The sequence below is a fragment of the Globicephala melas genome, chromosome 8 (genome assembly GCF_963455315.2).
Source record: "Globicephala melas chromosome 8, mGloMel1.2, whole genome shotgun sequence".
In the NCBI taxonomy this organism is placed as follows: domain Eukaryota; kingdom Metazoa; phylum Chordata; class Mammalia; order Artiodactyla; family Delphinidae; genus Globicephala; species Globicephala melas.
Genome location: NC_083321.1, coordinates 99,603,412 through 99,625,783, shown reverse-complemented (window position 1 = coordinate 99,625,783; position 22,372 = coordinate 99,603,412). Strand labels below are relative to the sequence as shown.

At 53.6% G+C, this 22,372-nt stretch overlaps 1 protein-coding gene across 13 annotated transcripts in view; it reads right to left on the bottom strand.

Annotated features, from left to right (window-relative positions):
* Window positions 1-559: 559 nt before the first annotated feature.
* The window catches only part of PKNOX2 (PBX/knotted 1 homeobox 2), a 309,100-nt gene continuing 287,287 nt past the window's right edge, over window positions 560-22,372 (bottom strand). For 11 of the 13 annotated variants that reach the window (XM_060304245.1, XM_060304254.1, XM_060304248.1 and 8 more), the window contains 3 exons: window positions 10,358-10,434; window positions 6,357-6,535; window positions 561-5,319 (listed from right to left, as the gene is read on the bottom strand). In XM_060304245.1, the coding sequence (XP_060160228.1) occupies window positions 5,093-5,319; window positions 6,357-6,535; window positions 10,358-10,434 (483 nt within the window). In that variant the 3' untranslated portion in view covers window positions 561-5,092. Of the gene's footprint in view, window positions 5,320-6,356; window positions 6,536-10,357; window positions 10,435-22,372 lie in introns of all 13 variants that reach the window. The other 2 variants (XM_060304256.1, XM_060304255.1) reach the window with 1 other exon arrangement.

Sequence of the window (22,372 nt, the reverse complement as noted above, 5' to 3'; positions counted from 1 at the left end):
TCAGAATCTGGGAAAAATCTAGTCGTGGGACCTAATCATATATAACAAGCAACCTGGTGGTTTTTATGCCTCAAGGCTCATGATCACCTCTGAGGGCCAGGTAGGCAGGCAATGTATGAGTGAAGGTATCTGGATGTCAGACACAGGTACCTTTGCAATTAAAGGTGCGAGATTCTTCACTTCCACAAATATATTCTCCCGAATTTTTTTCAAAGGCAGAGTAGCCCCCCCCCCCTTTTTTTTCCTGCGGTACGCGGGCCTCTCACTGTTGTGGCCTCTCCCGTTGAGGAGCACAGGCTCCGGACGCGCAGGCTCAGCGGCCATGGCTCACGGGTCCAGCCGCTCCGTGGCATGTGGGATCTTCCCGGACCGGGGCACGAACCCGTGTCCCCTGCATCGGCAGGCGGACTCTCAACCACTGCGCCACCAGGGATGTGCAGAGCCCCCCCCCCACGTTTTTTTTTAAAGGAACCATTGTTTTATTTTTATAAATTTACTTTTATTTATTTATTTTTGGCTGCATTGGGTCTTCGTTGCTGCGTGCGGGCTTTCTCTAGCTGCGGTGAGCGGGGGCTACTCCTCGTTGCGGTACACGGGCTTCTCGTTGCGGTGGCTTCTCTTGCGGAGCATGGGCTCTAGGTGCACAGGCTCAGTAGTTGTGGCTTGCGGGCTCAGTAGTTGTGGCGCACGGGCCTAGCCACTCTGTGGCATGTGGGATCTTCCCGGACCAGGGCTTGAATCCGTGTCCCCTGCATCGGCAGGCGGATTCTCAACCACTGCGCCACCAGTGATGTGCCGCCTTCACTCTCGATAGAGCAATGCGTATAAAGCTATATTGTCCTTTTTAAAAAAACCACTCAAATATTGGAGGGAAAGGCAAAAAAGGAAAAGAATAAAAGGGAGGAGGAAGCTTAATTAGTCAATGAGCCATCCAAGGAGCGGCCGCCCAATAACAAATGACCCTCAGCCTTCCCGGTGGGGGATCACATGAGTTGCCATTGTCATGACGACCTGGAGGCCACATCATGGGGGCGGCAGTGACTCAACTACATTCAGCTGTAGCCGGGTGGGAATATAGGTCCCGAGTTGCCTGATTGCCCGATTTTTGAAGAGAAACCAGGAATCTGAATTTTTATGTGCAAACTTCTAACTTAAATGTTGGCCCCCAAATTTTACAAAACAATATATGGTCCAGACAAAACATGACCGTGAGCTGAATTTGACCTGAGTGTCTCCTGTACACAGCTCTGAATGATCAAATTTGAGGTCATTGTCCTAGGAAGCGATCATAACTCATCCATTATGGGGATGTTAGGAGCTCACTTCAGTCTCAATCTTCCCCTAGAATGTGAATTCCCTGAAGGCAAGAACTATGTCTTTGTTGATCACAGTTATGTCCTCAGTATCTAGAACTGCCTGGGACAGAGTCGGCGCTCAATTAATACATGAATGAATGAGTTCGTGCCGGCTGCAGTGTGACAGTCACTGCCCTCATCTGGTCACATCCAAGGCAGCAGAGAGGTCCCATGGCCAAGGAAGTTGAGCTCTGGTCATGAACTTCCCTGAGCAGGAATCTCCAATCAGTTCATCCCTGATGGGCTCAGGGCTGGGGCTAAAAGTTAGTCTGAACATTTCCCAGGGCCCTGATACCACAGCTCCATTTTGGGGGTAAAGGAACCTCTCCCCCACCCCCACCCCCGCATTGTCCCATCTCTTACTTCTGCATGGATTGTGGCACGTCTTCTCCGTGGGTTGGATAGGATTGGGGTCATGCACAGACAGAGCCTGCTGCCTTCTCAAAACACAACCACCCACATCTCAAATGATTTAGGAAACCACTTTTTAGTTAGAAGCATTGTGTAAAAGATGGTGGAACTTGAGAGAAACACTTAGGAAGGGGTGGGAGAGGCTGGGGTAGGCCACTGTAATTTCTGAGAGTAGTGTTTCCTAAAATGTGTTTTGTGTGTAACTAGTATAATTGAATAGACATTACTTGAAAAAAAAAGATAAATTTGGGGAACATGTTAAACAGAGACAGGTTTCTTTCCTGCAGGACTTCTCAGAGGCTTTAATGTACTAATGCACATTATGAAACTCCTCTATCAAAATATGATATGCAGTTCATCCTAGACTAATTAGGCTGTGGAATTTTTTTTTTTTTTTTTTTTGGATAGCATATCTTTTAAGACTGTGTTCCTTGGAAATCACTGCTTTGAAAGCTGTCTTCCTGGCTCTGGAAGGTGAGGTTCCAGGTATCACCGTCCTGTGGCTCTTGAGACTTTTTTCAATGCCCAGGGGTGGCGTCTCTGCTGTGTTTGCAGAATCTCCAGGTGTGACTGGGGGCTGGGCTCTGGGAGGGCGGTGACCCAGGGAACCGCTATCCACGCTGCGTGGAGATCCGTTTTGCCTGTGGAATCACTCCCTTTCCCATCTTCAGCCTGGCCAGAGGGTGTCCACGGGTAAGCGTGAACTCTGCAGCCTTTTTGAACGGGAACAAGGAACCCTCCCTCCTGCTTCTAAACCGATACCCCAGTACAGGGCCCAGATAAGGAAACCTCTAGGTTGAAAGTAACATGAAAGACTGCCTCTCACTTAGTTGGGGAGATAGCTGCCTCTAACTTTCTTCCCGCCCTAGGGAATAGAGTGCTGAATTATGGGGTTCAAAGGGCAGGCTACGCTCTGGACACAGCTCCTGGATTCAATGTGGCAGTCAAGACTGCCTCTCCTTCCTGATTCCCGGGACCTTTCACCTGAGGGATAGGGCATGTGAGGGCTGGGGGAGGGGCAGTGGTGGCCCCAGCTTGGATGGAGGTCGGAAAAGCAAGGGGCTTTGAGGGTAGAGTGTGTTGGAAGAGCTCCCCTGCTATGGGGGCAGCCTGCCAGGAGAGGGCAGTGCAGAGCCTCCTCCTGTCTGCCCTCCTTCATCTCTTTGTCTTGGAGCAGACACGTCTGCGCTGAGTGTACTGAACTTGGCCGTCGTCCTCCCCAGAGAGGTAAACTGAGGACACCCAGAAAGCCTTCTTCCTTGGTCCTTTCATGGGTATTCAGGTCAACAAGGAGTATGCTGAGGCCTCCAAATTTTCTCTGGTCCAGGGTCCCCCTAACCCCTAATCACAGAAAAAGAGAATCGCGTGCCAGAATTATGGTAGGTAATAAGGTTTACTGAAAACTCGGCCACATTCAGTACTGGTTTGGTGGATACATCAGAAGAGGTTGCATAACATTAATTAGGCAGGTGGAGGGGGCTGGGAGGAGGATGTGTGGGCACATGTGTGCAGGTGTGCCTGTGCTGGGGTGGGATGCCTGTCCAAAGTGATAAGTGGAAGAGTGTGCATGTGAACAAGAAAAGTGAACCAGAACAGGAAATGTATTTTATCCCACTTCACGTTGCAAAAGTCTCACGCCAAAAAAGCTAGACTTTCCTCTACCTATGGCATCAAAAGGGAGTAAAAAATGATTGGATCACCCAGATTATAAATAAGGTTATTTGTTTCTCAAAAATCCTTATTAAAACATTAAATATCAGCTCTTTTGGGGGAAGAAATACATTCATTTCAGGGAGACCTCAGGAAAGCCACCATCCTTTTGCTCCTCCTTAGGGGGCCCCGCGGGGGCCCTTGAGTTGAGCCAGGCAGCCACTCACATCCTGCCACTGATGGAGATGGCCAACGCACGACTGACAAATGAAGCTGCAAGTCCATTAAATTAACTTCAATGGAAAACACACGTGGGATCAGTCCCGTCATTCACAGCCATAGGGGTGGGAGGGAACGGGAGGATAGGGTGCCAACCCCGGGGGACTGGATGTTGGGGTGGGAGGGTGTGTGTGGGGCAGATGGTGGGAAGACTCCTCCTCCTGGTGGAGCCCCAGTTCCTCCAGTGCTGTGTAAGTGATGGCGTGTAGAACAGTGAGGCGGGGGGTGGGGCACCTCCTCCACACTTTGGATATTGATGAGAAGAGGGACGTAGCACCTTCTCCAACCCCTGGCTTCCCACTGGGCTGGATGCTTCTTTCCACTGTTTCTTCTGCCTCCTCTGAAGGACAGAGTGAAGACGAGAGGATGAAGGCTGGTGGAGCCGGCCTGGGAGCAGGGGGACAGCAGTGAGGGACAGGAAGGGTGGACAGATTCCAAGCTAACCTGGCTCCACCCTCTCTGATGGCCCCTGGAGGGGGTGGAACGTCTGGGGAGCTCCATCTGAGGGCTGGAACATCTGGGATAAGACACCGCTGTCCTGCTGTTACAGGAGCTGAGTTCTGTGACCGCTGGGGATCGCTGTGGTCCCCAAAGTCACCTTGATATGGCTCCTAGCCCAGGTTCTGCCATCTCCTTGGGTCCTGGAGCCAACCCAGGTGAAGGGACTCCACTTTACCTCCTATAAATGAGCCCACCAGCTTACCACTGATTTCCAGGAGAGAGAGAAGGCAGCTCCGGTGGCTCCCATCCCTCTCTCCCAAGTCCACGGCTGCCTGTACCCAGAGACAGGGCCATGGAGGGCTGAGAGGAGCTCCAGGAGTCCAGGTCCCACCCTGGTCTGCCGGATGCGACGCCTCAGGCCGTTCCCCTCCTCCAGCCATGGATTATACGTTGAGGCTCCCTCCTGCCCTTGAACGTCTCTCAGAGGAGCTAACAGCCCTCTGGAGGTAGAACGCAGACCCCCTTTGTCTCTCCCTTTCCTCCTAACTCTGTTCCCTGGCAAACGCTCACTCTGTGAACAGCACTGATCCACCTCACGGCGCAGGGCTTGTACACAGCTCAAGTCCTTCGGTGGCGGGGGTTTGGGGGCGTGGGTGCCATCTGTCCTCAGGGATTCAGTGAGTCCAGATCTCACTCCTGCCTTTCTGTCCAGGCTGCTCGACTGGCCCCGCCAAACGGAGTCCTCTGCAGCTCTAGGGAAGTGGGGCCAGGGTACTGGTGGAAGCTTGGTGGTTGGGAAGGAACAGGTGTTTCCTCTGCATTTCCTCCAGCTACTGATTTTGGGAAGCCAGGGTCCAACTTCCTCGGGGCTGCCTGCCCGTGTCTCCTCCCCCCCGAGCCTGAAGCCCTCCTGACGACACTCCTGCTCGGTGATCAGTGCCACCTGGGCTGCCCGGCTACTCCAGGGAGTCACTGTGCTCCAAGCCCAGGTCGCTGACATTCGTTGTCTGCAGCTCGTCGGCCTCGTCCTCCAGCTCCTCTTCCTCTTCCTCTTCCATCTCATCCTCATCCTCTTCTTCTGTCCCATCCAGTGAGTCGTCGTGTGCGGCCATCATAGCCTGCTGCATGGCCATGGTGGCATTGTCTGAGGACAGGGACTGCAGATTGTCCAGGTTGATGGAACCTATGTGGGAGAAGAAGGCAAGGGTCAGGCCCAGGAAAGCCAGGGGCTTCAGTGGTGAGCTCCTACGCTAGACAGTCCCCTGGCGCGAAGTCTCCCGTCCGTTCCCCTGTCAGCCGCTCCCTGCCCCATCCCAAGCAGCAGCGCTCCTGGGTACCACTTCCTGAGCATCTTCTGTGTAAGTATGTCAAACACTGTTGCCTTTCGAAGAATTCTGTAAGTAGGTGTCATCACCCCCATCCTCAAGAGGAGGGAACAGTCTCAGACAGTTGAGTCATTAGCTCAGAATGACACAGTCAGGCATGATATAGCTGGGATTCTCTCCCTGCTTGGTCAAGCTCAAAATCTGTTGATTTCTACTCTACCCCATAAGACCATTGCCCACCACACAGAACTGGTACCCAGTCATATAAATGCACGTAGACATGAAGGTACGCCTGCACACGTGTACACCTCCACTCCACTTCCCACACAGAGCTAGCTTCACATGCTAAGCTATAAAACGTTCTCTGGCTCGTGGCTCATTGAATTATTCATTGTGCACCAGGCGACCGGCAATTAGAAACGTGTATACGAAGGGTGTGATGGAGAAGCTGGGAAAACAATGCTCTTCCTGGCCTCCGTTCGCAAGCCAGCTGCCTGCTTCGGTATTTATAGATGGCCCTGGCTCTTGGGGAACTGTGCGGACACTGGTGCTGAGGAACTTCAGGTGGGTGTGGGACTGAGGAGGGGGGACTCTGCTGAGGAGCCACTGACTCAGATGACCACCAGCTGACTCCCACTCGTCTCTGTGAGATTGCTTTTGGCTTGTTAAAGTATACGCAAAAAAAAAAAAAAAAAATCCTCTTCTTTCAGGCTGACATACATCGTCTGATGGGGATCAGGTAGGGATACCCATTGTGACAGAGCTGACACGGCCACTCAAGCGTGTAGACTATCAGCCCCTGACTCTGTGCACAGCTGCGCCCATAGGAGCTCCAGGAGCCCCTCCCGACCAGCTCCCCGCCCCCATCTGCAGTACCCTCAGCCCCAGCTCTTACCATCGGGGTTTGTCCCCGGGGCACCACCCTGCTGCTGCAGCACCCCTGCAGCAATGGAGTTGGGCCAGAATCTTTGGGTGGGCCGGTGCTGCGACTTGATTTTCTTGGCTTTGGGGGCGGGGTCGGGGTTGCTGGCGTCAAGCATGGGCTGCAAGATGCGCCTCCGGGCGTTGATGAACCTGCCCAGGGGTAGGACGGAGACGGGTCAGTCACCACCGGGGGGCGGGGGCATGTGCGCAGGTACCAGGGGTAGGACGGAGACGGGTCAGTCACCACCGGGGGGCGGGGGCATGTGCGCAGGTACCAGGGGTAGGACGGAGACGGGTCAGTCACCACCGGGGGGCGGGGGCACGTGTGCGCAGGCACCAGGGGTAGGATGGAGACGGGTCAGTCACCACCGGGGGGCGGGGGCACGTGTGCGCAGGCACCAGGGGTAGGATGGAGACGGGTCAGTCACCACCGGGGGGCGGGGGCACGTGTGCGCAGGCACCAGGGGTAGGACGGAGACGGGTTAGTCACCACCGGGGGGCGGGGGCACGTGTGCGCAGGCACCAGGGGTAGGATGGAGACGGGTCAGTCACCACCGGGGGGCGGGGGCATGTGCGCAGGTACCAGGGGTAGGACGGAGACGGGTCAGTCACCACCGGGGGGCGGGGGCACGTGTGCGCAGGCACCAGGGGTAGGATGGAGACGGGTCAGTCACCACCGGGGGGCGGGGGCACGTGTGCGCAGGCACCAGGGGTAGGACGGAGACGGGTCAGTCACCACCGGGGGGCGGGGGCACGTGTGCGCAGGCACCAGGGGTAGGATGGAGACGGGTCAGTCACCACCGGGGGGCGGGGGCATGTGCGCAGGTACCAGGGGTAGGACGGAGACGGGTCAGTCACCACCGGGGGGCGGGGGCACGTGTGCGCAGGCACCAGGGGTAGGATGGAGACGGGTCAGTCACCACCGGGGGGCGGGGGCACGTGTGCGCAGGCACCAGGGGTAGGACGGAGACGGGTCAGTCACCACCGGGGGGCGGGGGCACGTGTGCGCAGGTACCAGGGGTAGGATGGAGACGGGTTAGTCACCACCGGGGGGCGGGGGCACGTGTGCGCAGGCACCAGGGGTAGGATGGAGACGGGTCAGTCACCACCGGGGGGCGGGGGCATGTGTGCGCAGGCACCAGGGGTAGGACGGAGACGGGTCAGTCACCACCGGGGGGCGGGGGCACGTGTGCGCAGGCACCAGGGGTAGGATGGAGACGGGTTAGTCACCACCGGGGGGCGGGGGCACGTGTGCGCAGGCACCAGGGGTAAGATGGAGACGGGTTAGTCACCACCGGGGGGCGGGGGCACGTGTGCGCAGGCACCAGGGGTAGGATGGAGACGGGTTAGTCACCACCGGGGGGCGGGGGCACGTGTGCGCAGGCACCAGGGGTAGGATGGAGACGGGTTAGTCACCACCGGGGGGCGGGGGCACGTGTGCGCAGGCACCAGGGGTAGGATGGAGACGGGTCAGTCACCACCGGGGGGCGGGGGCACGTGTGCGCAGGCACCAGGGGTAGGATGGAGACGGGTTAGTCACCACCGGGGGGCGGGGGCACGTGTGCGCAGGCACCAGGGGTAGGATGGAGACGGGTCAGTCACCACCGGGGGGCGGGGGCATGTGCGCAGGTACCAGGGGTAGGATGGAGACGGGTCAGTCACCACCGGGGGGCGGGGGCACGTGTGCGCAGGCACCAGGGGTAGGATGGAGACGGGTCAGTCACCACCGGGGGGCGGGGGCATGTGCGCAGGCACCAGGGGTAGGATGGAGACGGGTCAGTCACCACCGGGGGGCGGGGGCACGTGTGCGCAGGCACCAGGGGTAGGATGGAGACGGGTTAGTCACCACCGGGGGGCGGGGGCACGTTTGCGCAGGTACCAGGGGTAGGACGGAGACGGGTCAGTCACCACCGGGGGGCGGGGGCACGTGTGCGCAGGTACCAGGGGTAAGATGGAGACGGGTTAGTCACCACCAGGGGCGGGGGCATGTGCGCAGGTACCAGGGGTAAGATGGAGACGGGTTAGTCACCACCGGGGGGCGGGGGCACGTGTGCGCAGGTACCAGGGGTAGGATGGAGACGGGTTAGTCACCACCGGGGGGCGGGGGCACGTGTGCGCAGGTACCAGGGGTAAGATGGAGACGGGTCAGTCACCACCGGGGGGCGGGGGCACGTGTGCGCAGGCACCAGGGGTAGGATGGAGACGGGTTAGTCACCACCGGGGGGCGGGGGCACGTGTGCGCAGGCACCAGGGGTAGGATGGAGACGGGTTAGTCACCACCGGGGGGCGGGGGCACGTGTGCGCAGGCACCAGGGGTAAGATGGAGACGGGTTAGTCACCACCGGGGGGCGGGGGCACGTGTGCGCAGGTACCAGGGGTAGGATGGAGACGGGTCAGTCACCACCGGGGGGCGGGGGCGTGTGCGCAGGTACCAGGGGTAGGATGGAGACGGGTTAGTCACCACCGGGGGGCGGGGGCACGTGTGCGCAGGTACCAGGGGTAGGATGGAGACGGGTCAGTCACCACCGGGGGGCGGGGGCACGTGTGCGCAGGCACCAGGGGTAGGATGGAGACGGGTCAGTCACCACCGGGGGGCGGGGGCACGTGTGCGCAGGCACCAGGGGTAGGATGGAGACGGGTCAGTCACCACCGGGGGGCGGGGGCATGTGTGCGCAGGTACCAGGGGTAAGATGGAGACGGGTTAGTCACCACCGGGGGGCGGGGGCACGTGTGCGCAGGCACCAGGGGTAGGATGGAGACGGGTTAGTCACCACCGGGGGGCGGGAGCATGTGTGCGCAGGTACCAGGGGTAGGATGGAGACGGGTTAGTCACCACCGGGGGGCGGGGGCACGTGTGCGCAGGCACCAGGGGTAAGATGGAGACGGGTTAGTCACCACCGGGGGGCGGGGGCATGTGCGCAGGTACCAGGGGTAAGATGGAGACGGGTTAGTCACCACCGGGGGGCGGGGGCACGTGTGCGCGGGTACCAGGGGTAGGATGGAGACGGGTTAGTCACCACCGGGGGGCGGGGGCATGTGCGCAGGCACGTGTCTGTGTGTGGGTGTGTGCACGTGTGTATGCACACGTGTGCATGAACACGTGTGCGTGTCTGTGTGCACGTGTATGCACACGTGTGCGTGTCTGTGTGCACGTGTATGCACACGTGTGCATGTGTGTGCAGAGAGCGCTAAGCTGCTTCCAGACTCTGAGAAGCTGGTCCTTGTACGGAACAGACCCGGGTCTGGTCTAGGGTGTGGAAGCATAGCTGTGATGAGCCCTGGGCACCGAGGAGCTCGTGACGTCACCAGGGGGCTTGGGGACCACGAACCAGCGTGGGACGAATGCGTGAGAAGGGTCAGGAATCTCTGCTCCAGACCGGTCAGGACTGAACGGAGGAAGGAAGAGCCCCCCAGTCAAAGGCACTAACCTCTGACCTGACCTCTCTCCAGAGGACCAAGGGTCTGCTCCCATCCAGCCAGAACTTGCCCTCTGAGGTTTCTATGACACCCCAGGCGGCCACAGAGGAGGGGGCACGGGAGCCCTGTGGGGTGAGGACTGCCAGCTCCTCCCTATTCTTCCTGCTCCCAGCCCTGCAGAGCGTTTCAGCCTGAGCTCTTTTTACACGGGTGGTGAGTAGACCAGATGACCACCGGTGGCCTCGGGTCGTGGGATGCAGGCACCCCTGTGTGTCCGTAGTGCAGGTGGGGCTGGGTTTTCTGCAAGAAGGCAAGAAGCTCCCAGTGATGTTCCTGACACAGTTTCCCAGGAGAGGGCGCTGAGAAGCTGCAGATGAAGCTATAGGTGTTGATTCCGGATATCTGCTTCCAGCCCACATGCGATGGCTGGCATGGTCGCCAGGTTGAGACTGAGGCCAGGCTGGGCACTCTAGCCTCTTTCCCCTGCTATGCATTCCCCTGCCCATCAAGTGGCCCCTGGCTCTGAGAGCCTCTGGGCAGGCGATACTAACTCACCAGTTATTCACTTGCAGGAGGGTGAGGTTTGTCTGGGCTGCGATCTGCCTCTTCTCATCCTCCGTGGGGTAGGGGTGCTGAAATGAGAGGTGAAGGGCTAGTGAGGGGTGGGCCCGTGGTGGCCTGGTCCCCCTAGAGACCGTGCCCACAACACAGGCAGCATCGCAGGCCAGGTAGCCCCAGGGGTTTGGAAGCCCAAAAAGGGGAAAGTGTAATGTTCCCCAGAAAGAATGGCCAAGGGCTTGGAGGGAGGCTGCTCTGTGCCTGAGGAGGGCTACCTGCCCTGAGCCCAGCCCCCCATGGTGGAGGACCAAGTGGTTTCCCAAGGGTTGGTACAGTTCAATACTGATCGCTTCCAAAGCAGTGTCGCATTCTCACTTGGTCCACCCGCAAACAGGCAGGTCAGGCATTATCAATATTAGGATTGACAATGGCCTCAAGAGCCCACAGGACTCTCAGAAGGTGGTAAACGGGTGAACGAATCCATTTAATTTAAACTAACTGACATTTACTGAATATCTACTACGTGTGCAGATTCATGCAGGCATCCTAGGAGACGGAAGATAAATATAATGATAACTACGACTTGTGTAATACTTTGTAGCCTATGAAATGCTTTCATGCACTTAATTTCACTTCATAAAGCATATCGGTAAAACTTGGTAAGAGGCAGGTTAGGTGAAGAAACTGAAGGACTATCTCCACTGTCCCCCAGAACTCAGTTCAGAACTCCCCGTCAGAACTCAGTTCTGACGTTGGTCCGGGCTGCCCCCATCACTTCATGCTGCCACTTTGTGAGACGAAGTCAGTGTCTTTGTGGGGGTGAGTGAGGACGTGGGGCAGGGCCTTCAGTCCTGCACTGATTACACGTTTGTCTCTCTCTCGGATCATGTTTCATGAGGGCAGAGACCAGCTCTTATTAATGTATCCCCAGCACCCGCCACATGGACCTGAAGTACAAATGGCTGCTGAGCAAAAGAAACAAGACGGTGGGTGCTGGGGTTTGGATAACAAGCACCGGAGAAGCTTAGGAGAAGTGGGTGTTGGCCAAAGCGCTGGGGAGGCTGAATAGGTCCCATTAAAGACTGGGAAAGTTTGGGGTGGCAGAGGGTTAGGGGACCTTCTGGATCCCACTGGGTGGTGAGCCCCATGATGTCTGGGTCTATGTGTCTGTGTGTCTTTCCCAGGCTTCTGCATAACACCTGGCACCCAGCAGGCTTGCAATATAGGTGTGATGAGCGTCTGAACGGGTCAGAGCCTTGCCCTGGCAGCTAGGGGAGGTTCGGGAGCTCTCAGGGTAGAGGGCCAAGCTGTCCTCAGGTCAGAATCATCCCCTTATTGAGATAGTGGTGCTTGGGCTTTCCGAAGTCCTGAAGACCAGGGCTCAGATTCTGGCTCTATCATGAAGAGCTGTGCGATCTCAGGCACATCACTTAACCCCACATGATAAAGTCATCTAATGATTAAAAGAAATTATACTTGTAAAGTGCTCAATAAGAGATCGCTCTTCGTACTACTGTTGGACAATGTTGGCAAGGTGCTTAAAGCTCTCTAAGGGATGAGCTAGAGATCAACAACCTCCACAGAACTCTCATTATCAGTGAGAAAGGAAAGGAACCTCTTCGGTGTCCTCAATGTCCCTCGACTGAAGCAATCAGGGTCGTGTGTTGTTTTAATTCACACTTCTGACCCTGATCACAACACCAGGGCAGCCGGGACTCGTGATCCATATAATATTAAGATTCTAACGAGAAGGAAAGCACGTCGGTGTCATAGGAGCCAATTTCATCTAACTGGGAAGGAGCCCAGGGAGGTGGGGAGGAGACTGTAGCCTCCCAGGGGCTCCGTGCATCTGACACCCTCGGGGGGGGGGGTGGCCGAGCCCTCCTCCCCTGCCCCGTGGAGCTCCAAGCTCAGCGGCCCTGATGGGAGCCGAGCAGCCTCCCCGTCATCCAAGGCAACCGGTCTGAGAACACAGCAAAAATATAGTAACCTTTCGGCCTTCCCGGGCCCCACTAGGCCCTTCATACCTCCATGCTTTTGCACATGCTGTTCCCTCTGCTGGAAAGCTTTCTCCCACTTTTCCACTGCGTACGTTTCTGAGCTTCTGCAAAGACCTTTCACAGGTCAAGTCCTCTGAGAGGCCTTTCCCCCCAGCTCCCCGGGGCAAAGTTAGTCACTGCCTGCTGCACTTGAATAATTGCCTTTAGCCCGCTATACGGTGATAGATATCTCCCCCCTATCCTGGGAGTTGCTCTCAGGCAGGGACCCAGTCTTATTAGACATTGCATCTCCAGTGTCCAGACCAGTAACAGGCAGAGTGGATATTCAGTGTTGTGTATGAAACAGATGAGTGAACCAGCACAAGAAGGAGATGGCTGACTTGTTCCCTGAGCCTTGCCGACTGCGCCGGTTCATCAACCACAAATGCTGGGAAGCTGCTACCTCGGAGGTGGCCGCAAGTGAACGATACCTGGCCATAGAGCTCGCAGCTTAGAGGGCAAGGCTACAGGCAAAGGAAAAAGCCTCTATTAAAAGGTAGTGTGTCTTCAGCACTGCAGTCTGTAAACTGTTTTAGTAAAGAGCTCAGATTCTGGAGGCAAAAAAAAAAAAAAAAAAGAAGAAAACGTAGTGTGTAAGTACCTGTCGGGTGGTAAGAGAAGTCAGGGGAGCCTTCCCTAGGGAGGAGGGACTTCAACTGGATTTTGAAGAATGGCCAAGCCATCCCAGTAAAGGAGGACCTGGGCCTTCCAGACAGGGGCTTTGCACTGGGACTTAGAGTCAAGTCAGTCAGATGCAAATCTCGTCCATCATTAGAAACCTCCAGAGAAGGAAATGCTTCAGCGCCACCCAGATAATATTTGCTGCTGTCTCCAAGGAGGCTTCGCGTGCGGGCCGCCACTCTGAGTGGATGTCATCAATCCACAGATTAATGTGTTCCCAATTACTGGAGAGGGAGGAGAGGCAGGGACCCTGAAACTGGCTGGTTGTTCTCTTATGGTAGGGATACAAAGCCCTTATCCTCCTGGGGGGCAAGTCCCACCACCCATCGCTCCTGGGACCAGTGTCCCGTGAGGCATGCGGTGGAGGCCATGGGGTGAGTGGCTGCATCGGGCACGGCCTTGGGGACAGGTGTGTCACCAGAACGTTCCTGGCACCACGTCTGGGTGCTCATGGGAGCAGTCCAGCTCGTCTACGCCTCACACCAGATGATTCCTGAGGACAGAGTCAAAATAGTCCTGGCCCCTGGACAGCCCTCGATTTGGTCAGTGCTACTTTTAGCGCGATCGGAAGGGCTCGAGGCCAGGGACGGGGAGAGGTATCCAGCGAGACGGTGCTGAGCCATCAGGCTGCGGCAGCTGCTCTCTGATCACAGTTTGGAGGGGCTCCTCTGGAGTCGGGAGGGAAGGGCACAGGCAGCAGCCCTCTAGGAGGGACAGAGAATGGACCAGAAAATTCCAGCTCCTTTTCAGGGCCAGCGGGGAGCCTCAGGGGGCTGGGCAGTGCTGCCTGGTGGTTAAGAGCATGGCCTTTGCAGAGGTTGTGTCCTGCACCCACCACTTAACCAGCCGTGTGGCCCTCCTGGCGATTCATTGTTTGACGTATGCCATCCTCAGTTTCCTGGGCTTAAAATAGAAATAAGAGGATGGTGGCTACTCCCTGGACTTCGGGGGTGATTGAATGAATGATGCAGGCAAAGCATGTGCGCTGCACTGACTCACTCTGCACCACATGGTGAAGCCTCCCAGACACGGTATCGCTGAATATTTAGTCTCTGGGGAAGGGAACTGCAGGATTTATACTGAGTAGGCGTTTCACGACACCACAGTTGGCATCGGGAAGCTCCTCTGACGTCTGACCAAACTCTGTCCCTGACACCTCCCTTTTGGCCCTGGAACTCAAGTCTCTTCTGGGCTAAAATGGAGCTGAAGGCATCTCTCAGTCTGAACTATGGGTTCCCCCTAGGGTCTGAAAGCAGCGCAGCCAGGCTGGCCCATGGGCCCCTGGCCACGCCTTTCACTCAAAGCCCACCCAAGATGGTGCACCCACCTCCTAGCCCAGGAAGACCCGCAGGAGACCGGCCACGTCCCGGAGGGACACAGCGCGTGGGAAGCAGCGGCCTGCAGGTGTGAGTCGGAGCTGCCGCTGGAGCAGGGGCCGCCTGGAGCTGGCTTTCCCACTTTCCTGCACTGGGGTCAACCACACCCTCCTCCCCTTCTCGCTCCTGACCAACTGTGGGCACGTGATCTGCTGCGGCCACAGCTTCACAGCGTGGCCGCTGCTCTAGAAGGGCCAGAGACCAGCCGGAGGGAGGCAGCCAGGATGGTGAGGGGCCCTGAAACAACCACATTTCATCACATCGAAGACGCGGGCACACCCTGACTTCAGAGATGCTACAGCAGTTTGGGGTGGAGAGGGGCACACAAGTCACCCAAGGACCCTCCCTTTCCTGCTGTAGCTGCCCTTGCTTATATGTCCCACTCTTCCATTTCTCTCTCTTTTCAACTCCCCTCCCCACTTACAGTTGTGCACACACAGAAAAGCACAAAGAACTGAAATGCATAGCTTGGTGTAGTATCACAAACACCCATGTGACCACCTGCCAGGTCAAAAACTAGACTTCTACCAGCACCCCAGCAGCCCCTTTTCTGCCCCCTCCCAATCACATACCTCCAAAGATATCCTCCCCAAAGATAACCTGATGTTTATGGTAATCACTTTTTTTGCTTTTCCTTATAGTTTTACTATCTATGTTACATCCCTAACCATTATGGTTTAGTTTTGCCTGGTCTGGGACTCTATATAAATGGAATCATATAGCATGTAGTATTTCACTCCACAGTATGGTGTGAGATCCACTTATGGCTGTTCTATGTAACAATCACATGCATGTTCATTGCCGTATAGTTTCTCATTGTAAAAATCTACTGCCTTCTTGTTCTTCACCCTCCTGCAATTACAAAACCACTCTCCCTCCCTCTGGCTTCTTCAATCCATCCTTCTCATGGCAGCAAGATTGGTCCTTCTTAACCTGCTCCCAACCCCTTAGGTCCCCCTCCATGAGCTCTGAGCCCTCACCCTACCCAGGATTCCACACACTACAAGGATGATCTGTTGTTTTTCACCCCAACCAGACAGGCTGCAATGTTTGAGAAAAGGGTCCACACCTGTCTTTTCATCCCCACCTCACTGGTGCCGAGGAAAACGCCTGGCCCATGCCGAGCGTTCAGTATGTCTTCGTTGAATGATCATAGGACCCTAGGGGGTAACTGGTACTTGTCACCATTCCCTTTGTGTGTGTTTGTGGGTGTGAAGATGGGTAGGAGAGGGTGGGGGAATTCTAGCTTGTATCAGGCTGCCTACGTATTAACGGTGCTATTCCCACAACTGATGGTTTCAAGCATATTTGTGGGGGAAGGGGGATGGGGAGGGGGTACCTTCTGCACATGAGAAAACTGAGCCCAGAGGCATTAAACGCTGGCCCCAGGTTATATGGGGGGTACATGGCAGAGCTGGGACCCACACCCCCTGTGTCTTTAACCACAGCCATTCCACCTCTGTCAGCTACTGCGCTTTTTAACGTATTGTTGATATTCACCATAGGTAGGTATTATTATCTCCATTTTATGAAGAGGAAGTTGACATCAGAGAAGTTAATTGACCCCCTCAAGGTCATATAGTCAGTAAGAAATGGAGCAGGGCTCAATGTCGGGTCTGTCTGCCTCCAAAGCCTTGTTCCTTCTACTGTACCAGGCTGCCCTAAAGGAACTAATCTTTTCTACAGACCAAACATCCCCAGCCTTTAACCATTCATCATGTGACACGTTTCCTGTCGGAATCATTTGAACAGACATTTCCCCATCCTAGCTGCCGTTCTCTGGACACAACTCATCGAAGGACCTTTTGATATCTGATGCTCAGTCCTGGACACACTATGCTGGATGTGTCTGACCAGCAAGATGGGCAAGCCCCCCACCTCTATCGAGTCATCTCTTCCCCAGCCCCTTGCGTGTGTGTTTGTGTAACAGCACTGGATTACATCACGGGTTGACCGCTCGTAGTACGTGTATGATTTATTCCCCCGATTCATTGATCAGCCCTTTGAGTGCCGAAATCATGTCTCCTACCTGAAGCTTAGGTTTTAGTGGACAGTTCAGTTAAAGATCTGTGTTCTGGTGGAGAGAAGCCCCCCCGGATTCAGGAAGAACAAACAAGAGATCTTCCCCTACTTTCAGGGAACAGAACTAGACCTGGGTAAACGCTGAGACTGGAGAGCACAGACTTTGTCAGCTTCTCCCTTTTTGGTGCCTTGCTGACTCTTCCCAGCACCCCTCTCACTAATCCCCGGGTCTTCATGTTATCCTACAGTCAGCTTCCTGAACTGGAGGCCTCTGGCCTCTAGGGCTTCACGGTCAAATGCCCTGCAACTATGTTCATGATGATGGAGATAAAGCTTTCATCAGATTCTCAGAAGGGTCAAGGACCTAGAAGAGCTTGAAAACAATTGCTAGGAACCTTTCCTCTGGCACCCCAGTCTGGCTTACCTCCTCAGAATGCTGTGTTTAAAAATGTTCTAATCTCATCTTCTACCAATAATAGGCACTGGCACTCTTCCCATGAAAGTGATCTTAGCTGAGTGGGTGTAGAAGACCAAGCTTTTGGATGAATTCATACCTAAGCTGTGAAGGAGTGATGGCCTCAGGGCCTCGCTGTAGGTATTTTGACAAGGATTGGCTCATTTTAAGTGGGTCTCTGATGAGTGAGATTTCAGATAAGGTGATGAAGTTAAAGGAAAAAGTAGTAGACAAAATATTCTGGAACAAGAATGGTTCAGTCTCCCTAGGCCATTTTCTTGCTTTTCAATGTTTCCTACTTTCCTCCACAGATTCCCTAGAAGTGTCAAGCTTTCTCTCAGCGTTTTCCAAGGCAGGGCAGATGGTGGGGATTCCTGGAGGGAGACGGGGGGTATTTGTAGCAGCAGCTGTGTCAGTATCAGGACAAAGTACCTTCACATCCATCATCTTATTCTAGCTGGGTATCGTGATTCCCATTTTACAGCAGAGGAAACTGAGGCTTCATGAGGTTAAGCAATTCACCGCAGGTCTGCTGGCTACGAAGAGGGGGCAGTGAGACTCAAATCTAGATCCTGCCTCCGAGCACCATGCCCTTTCCATAGACTGTCGCTGTTGTAAGAGCCACCACTGTTCTAAGTCAGCTGTCGATGAAGCCTGTACATGGGCCTCTGACAGGGATGGATGCATGCTTCCTTCAGAGCTTAATACAATGCTAGGCACAGGGAAGGGGGCAAGAACGTTTGCTGAGTGACTGAAAGCAACACCAAGGCGCAGAGGCAACCAACCGGATCTCACCTCCACAAGCCTTCCCCGGCTGGGAGCCCTTGTGCAGGGCACACACTGTACCCGGGTGTGCGGCAACCCTGTTTCTCCCAGCAGGGATGAGCCCAGCATGTGAGGCTCTAGCCCTGTGGGTGAGGATAGCTGGCAATCTGACAAGGAATCTCACAGATAAGGACGGGCTCAGAATCGTGGGGTGTACACGCATGTGTGTAGCAGTATCACTCAAGGCCCAAAAGTTGAAACCACCCAAATGTCCATAAACTGATGAACGGATAAACAAAATGTGGTCTATCTACACAATGGGACACTGTTCAGTCATACACAGGAAGGAAGCACTGCTATAGGGTACAATACGGATGAACCCTGAACACATCACGCTAAATGGAAGAAGTCAGTCACAAAAGACTCCATATCGTACGATTTCCTTCACGTGAATTACCCAAAACAGGCAAACCCATCTAGACAGAAAGTAGATCGCTGGCTTCTAGAGGCAGGGGAGGGACGGCTAATGGGTACAGGGTTTCTTTCCAGGGTGATGAAATAGTCTGGAATGAGATAGTGGTAATGATCGCAGAGCTTTGTAAATATACTTGAAACCTCTGAATTGTACAGTTAAAAAGAGTGCATTTTATGGCATGTGAGTTATATTTCAATACCGAAAGAATCAAACAGAGAAGGCCCCTGGTGTTTCTGTGCACTCAGCTTTTGTGACTATAGCCGAGTTTATACGAGGGCCCTGGAGCAAGGTCCTCAGCTCTGTGGGGCAGGGGTGAGATGGCTGCAAGCAGAGCGCAACTGTGACCCTGGCTGGATGCGTGCCGGGCTTGTGGATGTGATGGATACGGAAGGAAGAGGAGGGATGAGACAGTAAGACAGCCTCACTGTATCTAAAACTAGGGCCCGGCTATCAAAATCCTGCAGCTGTCCCAGGATGGGGCTCTGGGCCTCCGCTGAGGGTCGGGGTCCCCCTTTGCTTTACCTAGACTTTGCATGGGAGCTGAGAGATGCTGTGGTTTCTTGCGTCAATGCAGAGGCAGTAACAGCCTAGTGGGTGAGACGTTAGAGGCTCAAGCCACGCTGACCTGGGTTCAAATCCTGCGGGACCTTGGGGAATGCGTTACCTTCATGGAGCCTAGTTTTGTTATTGGTAAAATGAGGATCATTTCACCCGCCGGCTGGGCGGGTGAAACGAGATGATGCAGGAAAATGCTTGGCCCACACCCCGGCGCACAGAAGTAGCTAAGGGAGGAGGGGCTCCTCTGATGGTGGCAGGGCCGCTGGGGCTTGGTTTCTTCTCTAGGCTCCCCCCACCCTCAGAAAATACTCTGTAAACTTGCTCCTGTGCTTGGGTAACAGCAGCACAGAGAACAGGCACATTTTTGACGGAAATAGGCAGAATCACCCAGGCAGGACAGGGGGAGGCTGGGATCTGGACAAGAGGGGATGAGGGCAGAAGCGGGGGCTGAGCTGCGCCCCTCCCTCTCTCCTCCACGGAGAGGACCCTCTGCCAGGGTTTCTCACCCTATCTGGATTTGTAACGGAATGACTGCTTCCAGCAGGAGTTTAGCTGCTTTCAGCCAAAATGCAGTAGCAAGAAAATCTCACTGGATTCTTCAGGGACCCAGAAGCAAGGAACTGATGGATGAAACCATTCCAGTCTCACCGCAGCCTAACAGCAAAAAGGCTCCGGGGTTTAGCCTCCATCTCAGGAGCATGCTGTCATCTGAATACATTTCTATAGCTGCTAGTGCCCCAGAACAGTGGAAATGACAAGAAGCCTCGGACACAGGGCAAAAGGAATCAAAGAATACTAACTTCTGCCTGAGGGAAAGAAGAAAACAGGAAAACCAGCATCTACAATAGAAGTTCTAACAACCGATCTCTATTAAACAAGTCTACAGATTATACCACGCTCTCCCTTTCTGCTGTCAACCATTAGAACTGCTGTCTGCAGTATCCTGACGGCTTGAGATGAATAGATTACTCTGTAGAATGTTCATTAGCCAATTTATGTGCTTGTCAGAAAGTCAGCAGTGTTTGTGTTGACTAGTTTATGCCAGTTATATGTGTTACTGTAATTATGTAACTTTATTCTGTAAACCAATAAAATATGAGTGCAAAAAGCAAGAGTTGTTGCTAAGAAAACTAAGCGGAGTGCTTTGGAAAGACTCCAGACTCAAATTTGCTTAAAAGTGAGACCAGGTGAGACAAGTATAAGAGACTGGGATACACAATAAAAATCTAGAAATATCCTGCAGACCGATTACTTCCCCAAAGCCAAAGTTCTCATTCCATTTTAAATAAAGATGAAATTTATAGATCTTATAGGAGAAGTTTGTGCAAGTAAAATGACAAACTTTAATCAGAAAATGACCTTGTCCTTATATCAAAACATTAGCAAACAAATATATTATGTATGTCTTTTAAATCAAAATAAAATGTATCTTACATGTACCCCTATGTTCATAGCAGCACTATTCACAGTAGCCAAGACACGGACACAACCTAAACGTCCATCAGCAGATAAATGGATAAAGAAGATGTGGTATACACACACACACACACACACACACACACACACAATGGAATACTACTCCGCCATAAAAAAGGCTGAAATAATGCCATCTGCAGCAACATGGACGGACCTAGAGATTATCACACTAAGTGAAGTAAGTCAGAAAGAGAAAGACAAATACCATACGATATCACTTGTATGTGGAATCTCAAATATGACGCAAATGAATATATCTATGAAACAGAAACAGACTCACAGATGCAGAGAACAGACTTGTGGTTGCCAAGGGGGATGGGGGCGTGGGAGGGAAGGATTGGGAGTTTCGGGTTAGCAGATGTAAACTAGTATATATAGGATGGATAAACAACAAGGTCGTACTGTACAGCACAGGGAACTATATTCAATATCCTGTGATAAACCATAATGGAAAAGAATATGAAAAAGAATGTAAACATATATATATATATAACTGAGTCACTTTGTACAGCAGAAATTAACACAACATTGTAAATCAACTCTACTTCAATAAAATAAATTTAAAAAATAAAATGTATCTTTTTAATGGCTGTTTCTTTCTTCAATCAACTTTTCCAATTAAACAATCAACAAATTAGTTGTCTCCCCTGCACTGGATATGAGAACATCACTGATATTGAGATCTGCCCTTTTTCATACCTTTTCTAAGACTGAACAGCTACTATATGCCTAATATAATGTTGCCACAGAGTGGGGTTCTCCAAGAACTACAGTCTCAGACTTGTTCTCAGAGCAACAATGAAAACAAGAGTGACTCAGAGTGATCAAATATTTGGGAAAAGCTTCAAGCCATGCCCCCTCTTGCAAATTCACGATGCCCCCCTAGTATACTAAGGGTAAAGAAAGAAGCTAGACTTCATATAACCAGATTTTCCCAAATCTGTTTCATCAGGGTACCCTTTCTTGGGAGCAACACCTATAACATCCTGTAAAGGTACCCACTTTGGGAAGCAATGCTTTGGGGCCCAGAGAAGAGGTATCATGTATGATCTCTATTCTTAAACAATTTACAGCCGAGTCAGAGATATACAACATGTAGATTCGACGCACACATATACACACAGAACAGGTAAGTAACAGTATTAGTCAATGTATTCTTAGGGTCAAATGATGGGAGAATCAGGAGGTATTACAGATCAGAACAACAGATCAGCCATCCACCTCTAAATAACTTTCACAGATGTTGGGCCTTGGCCTCAAAAACTTGCTCTTGGTCTGCTGTTCTAGAAAGTTCACACTTCTTGAGTGTGATTGTGTATCAGGCATGGCTCTGTACATAAGTTATCTCATTTAGTTTTCTCAACCATGGAAAATGGGTATTATCTCCTTTTTCAAAGAAATAAAGTGATTGCCCAGCTAGTGGAAGGGCCTCAATTCCTACTCCTGCCTGTCTGGCTTGAAAGCCTGTCTTCTTTCCACTGTGCCCTGTTACCAAGAGCCTTCACAGGCTCTTTCCTGAGCTGGGGTTTAGGGGAACTGTGTGCCCACCTGTATCTGGGGAGCCAGCCTTGGCCTGCAGGGGACAACTGCATCATGCTAAGTCCCTAGAGCCTAGACTTCTCCCCATCTTCTTCCTCCCCCTCTTCCAGAAGTTCTGAGTTCTGACTTTAAAGGCCCACGGGTCACTCTCTTGTCCTCTCTCCATGGCCTCTGTGGGGAAGGCATTAAGTGGGGGAGGACTTGCCAATGTCAAGTGCTTTATCGACAGTATCCACACTGAGTGCACTCTGCGCTGCAGAGGGCCTGGGGCGGGTGACGGGCTCACTCACACGGTTCAGCAAGTCCCTGCCATCGTTCCAGGTCCCTCCTACAGCTCTAACCTGGGTCCTTCTTTCCCCTCTGCTTTGTGCTCAGCTGCTACACCCTCTCTTCCCTGCCTCTACCTTCCTCTGCCTTCCCACGTCCGGCTGGAGGTGGCCGTAGAGTGGAAGGGAAAGACCCTGAGCCTTTGAGGGGGCTCAGCGGGGCGGGGGGGGCGAAGGGCAGGGCGAGAGGCAGGACATGAACTGAGTCCAAGGTCACAGGAGGGATGAATAGTGTGACCCTCTGTCTCAGGCTGAAGACTTAACTCAGGGGTGAGTTGCCATCGGGTACGGGAGGCACCGG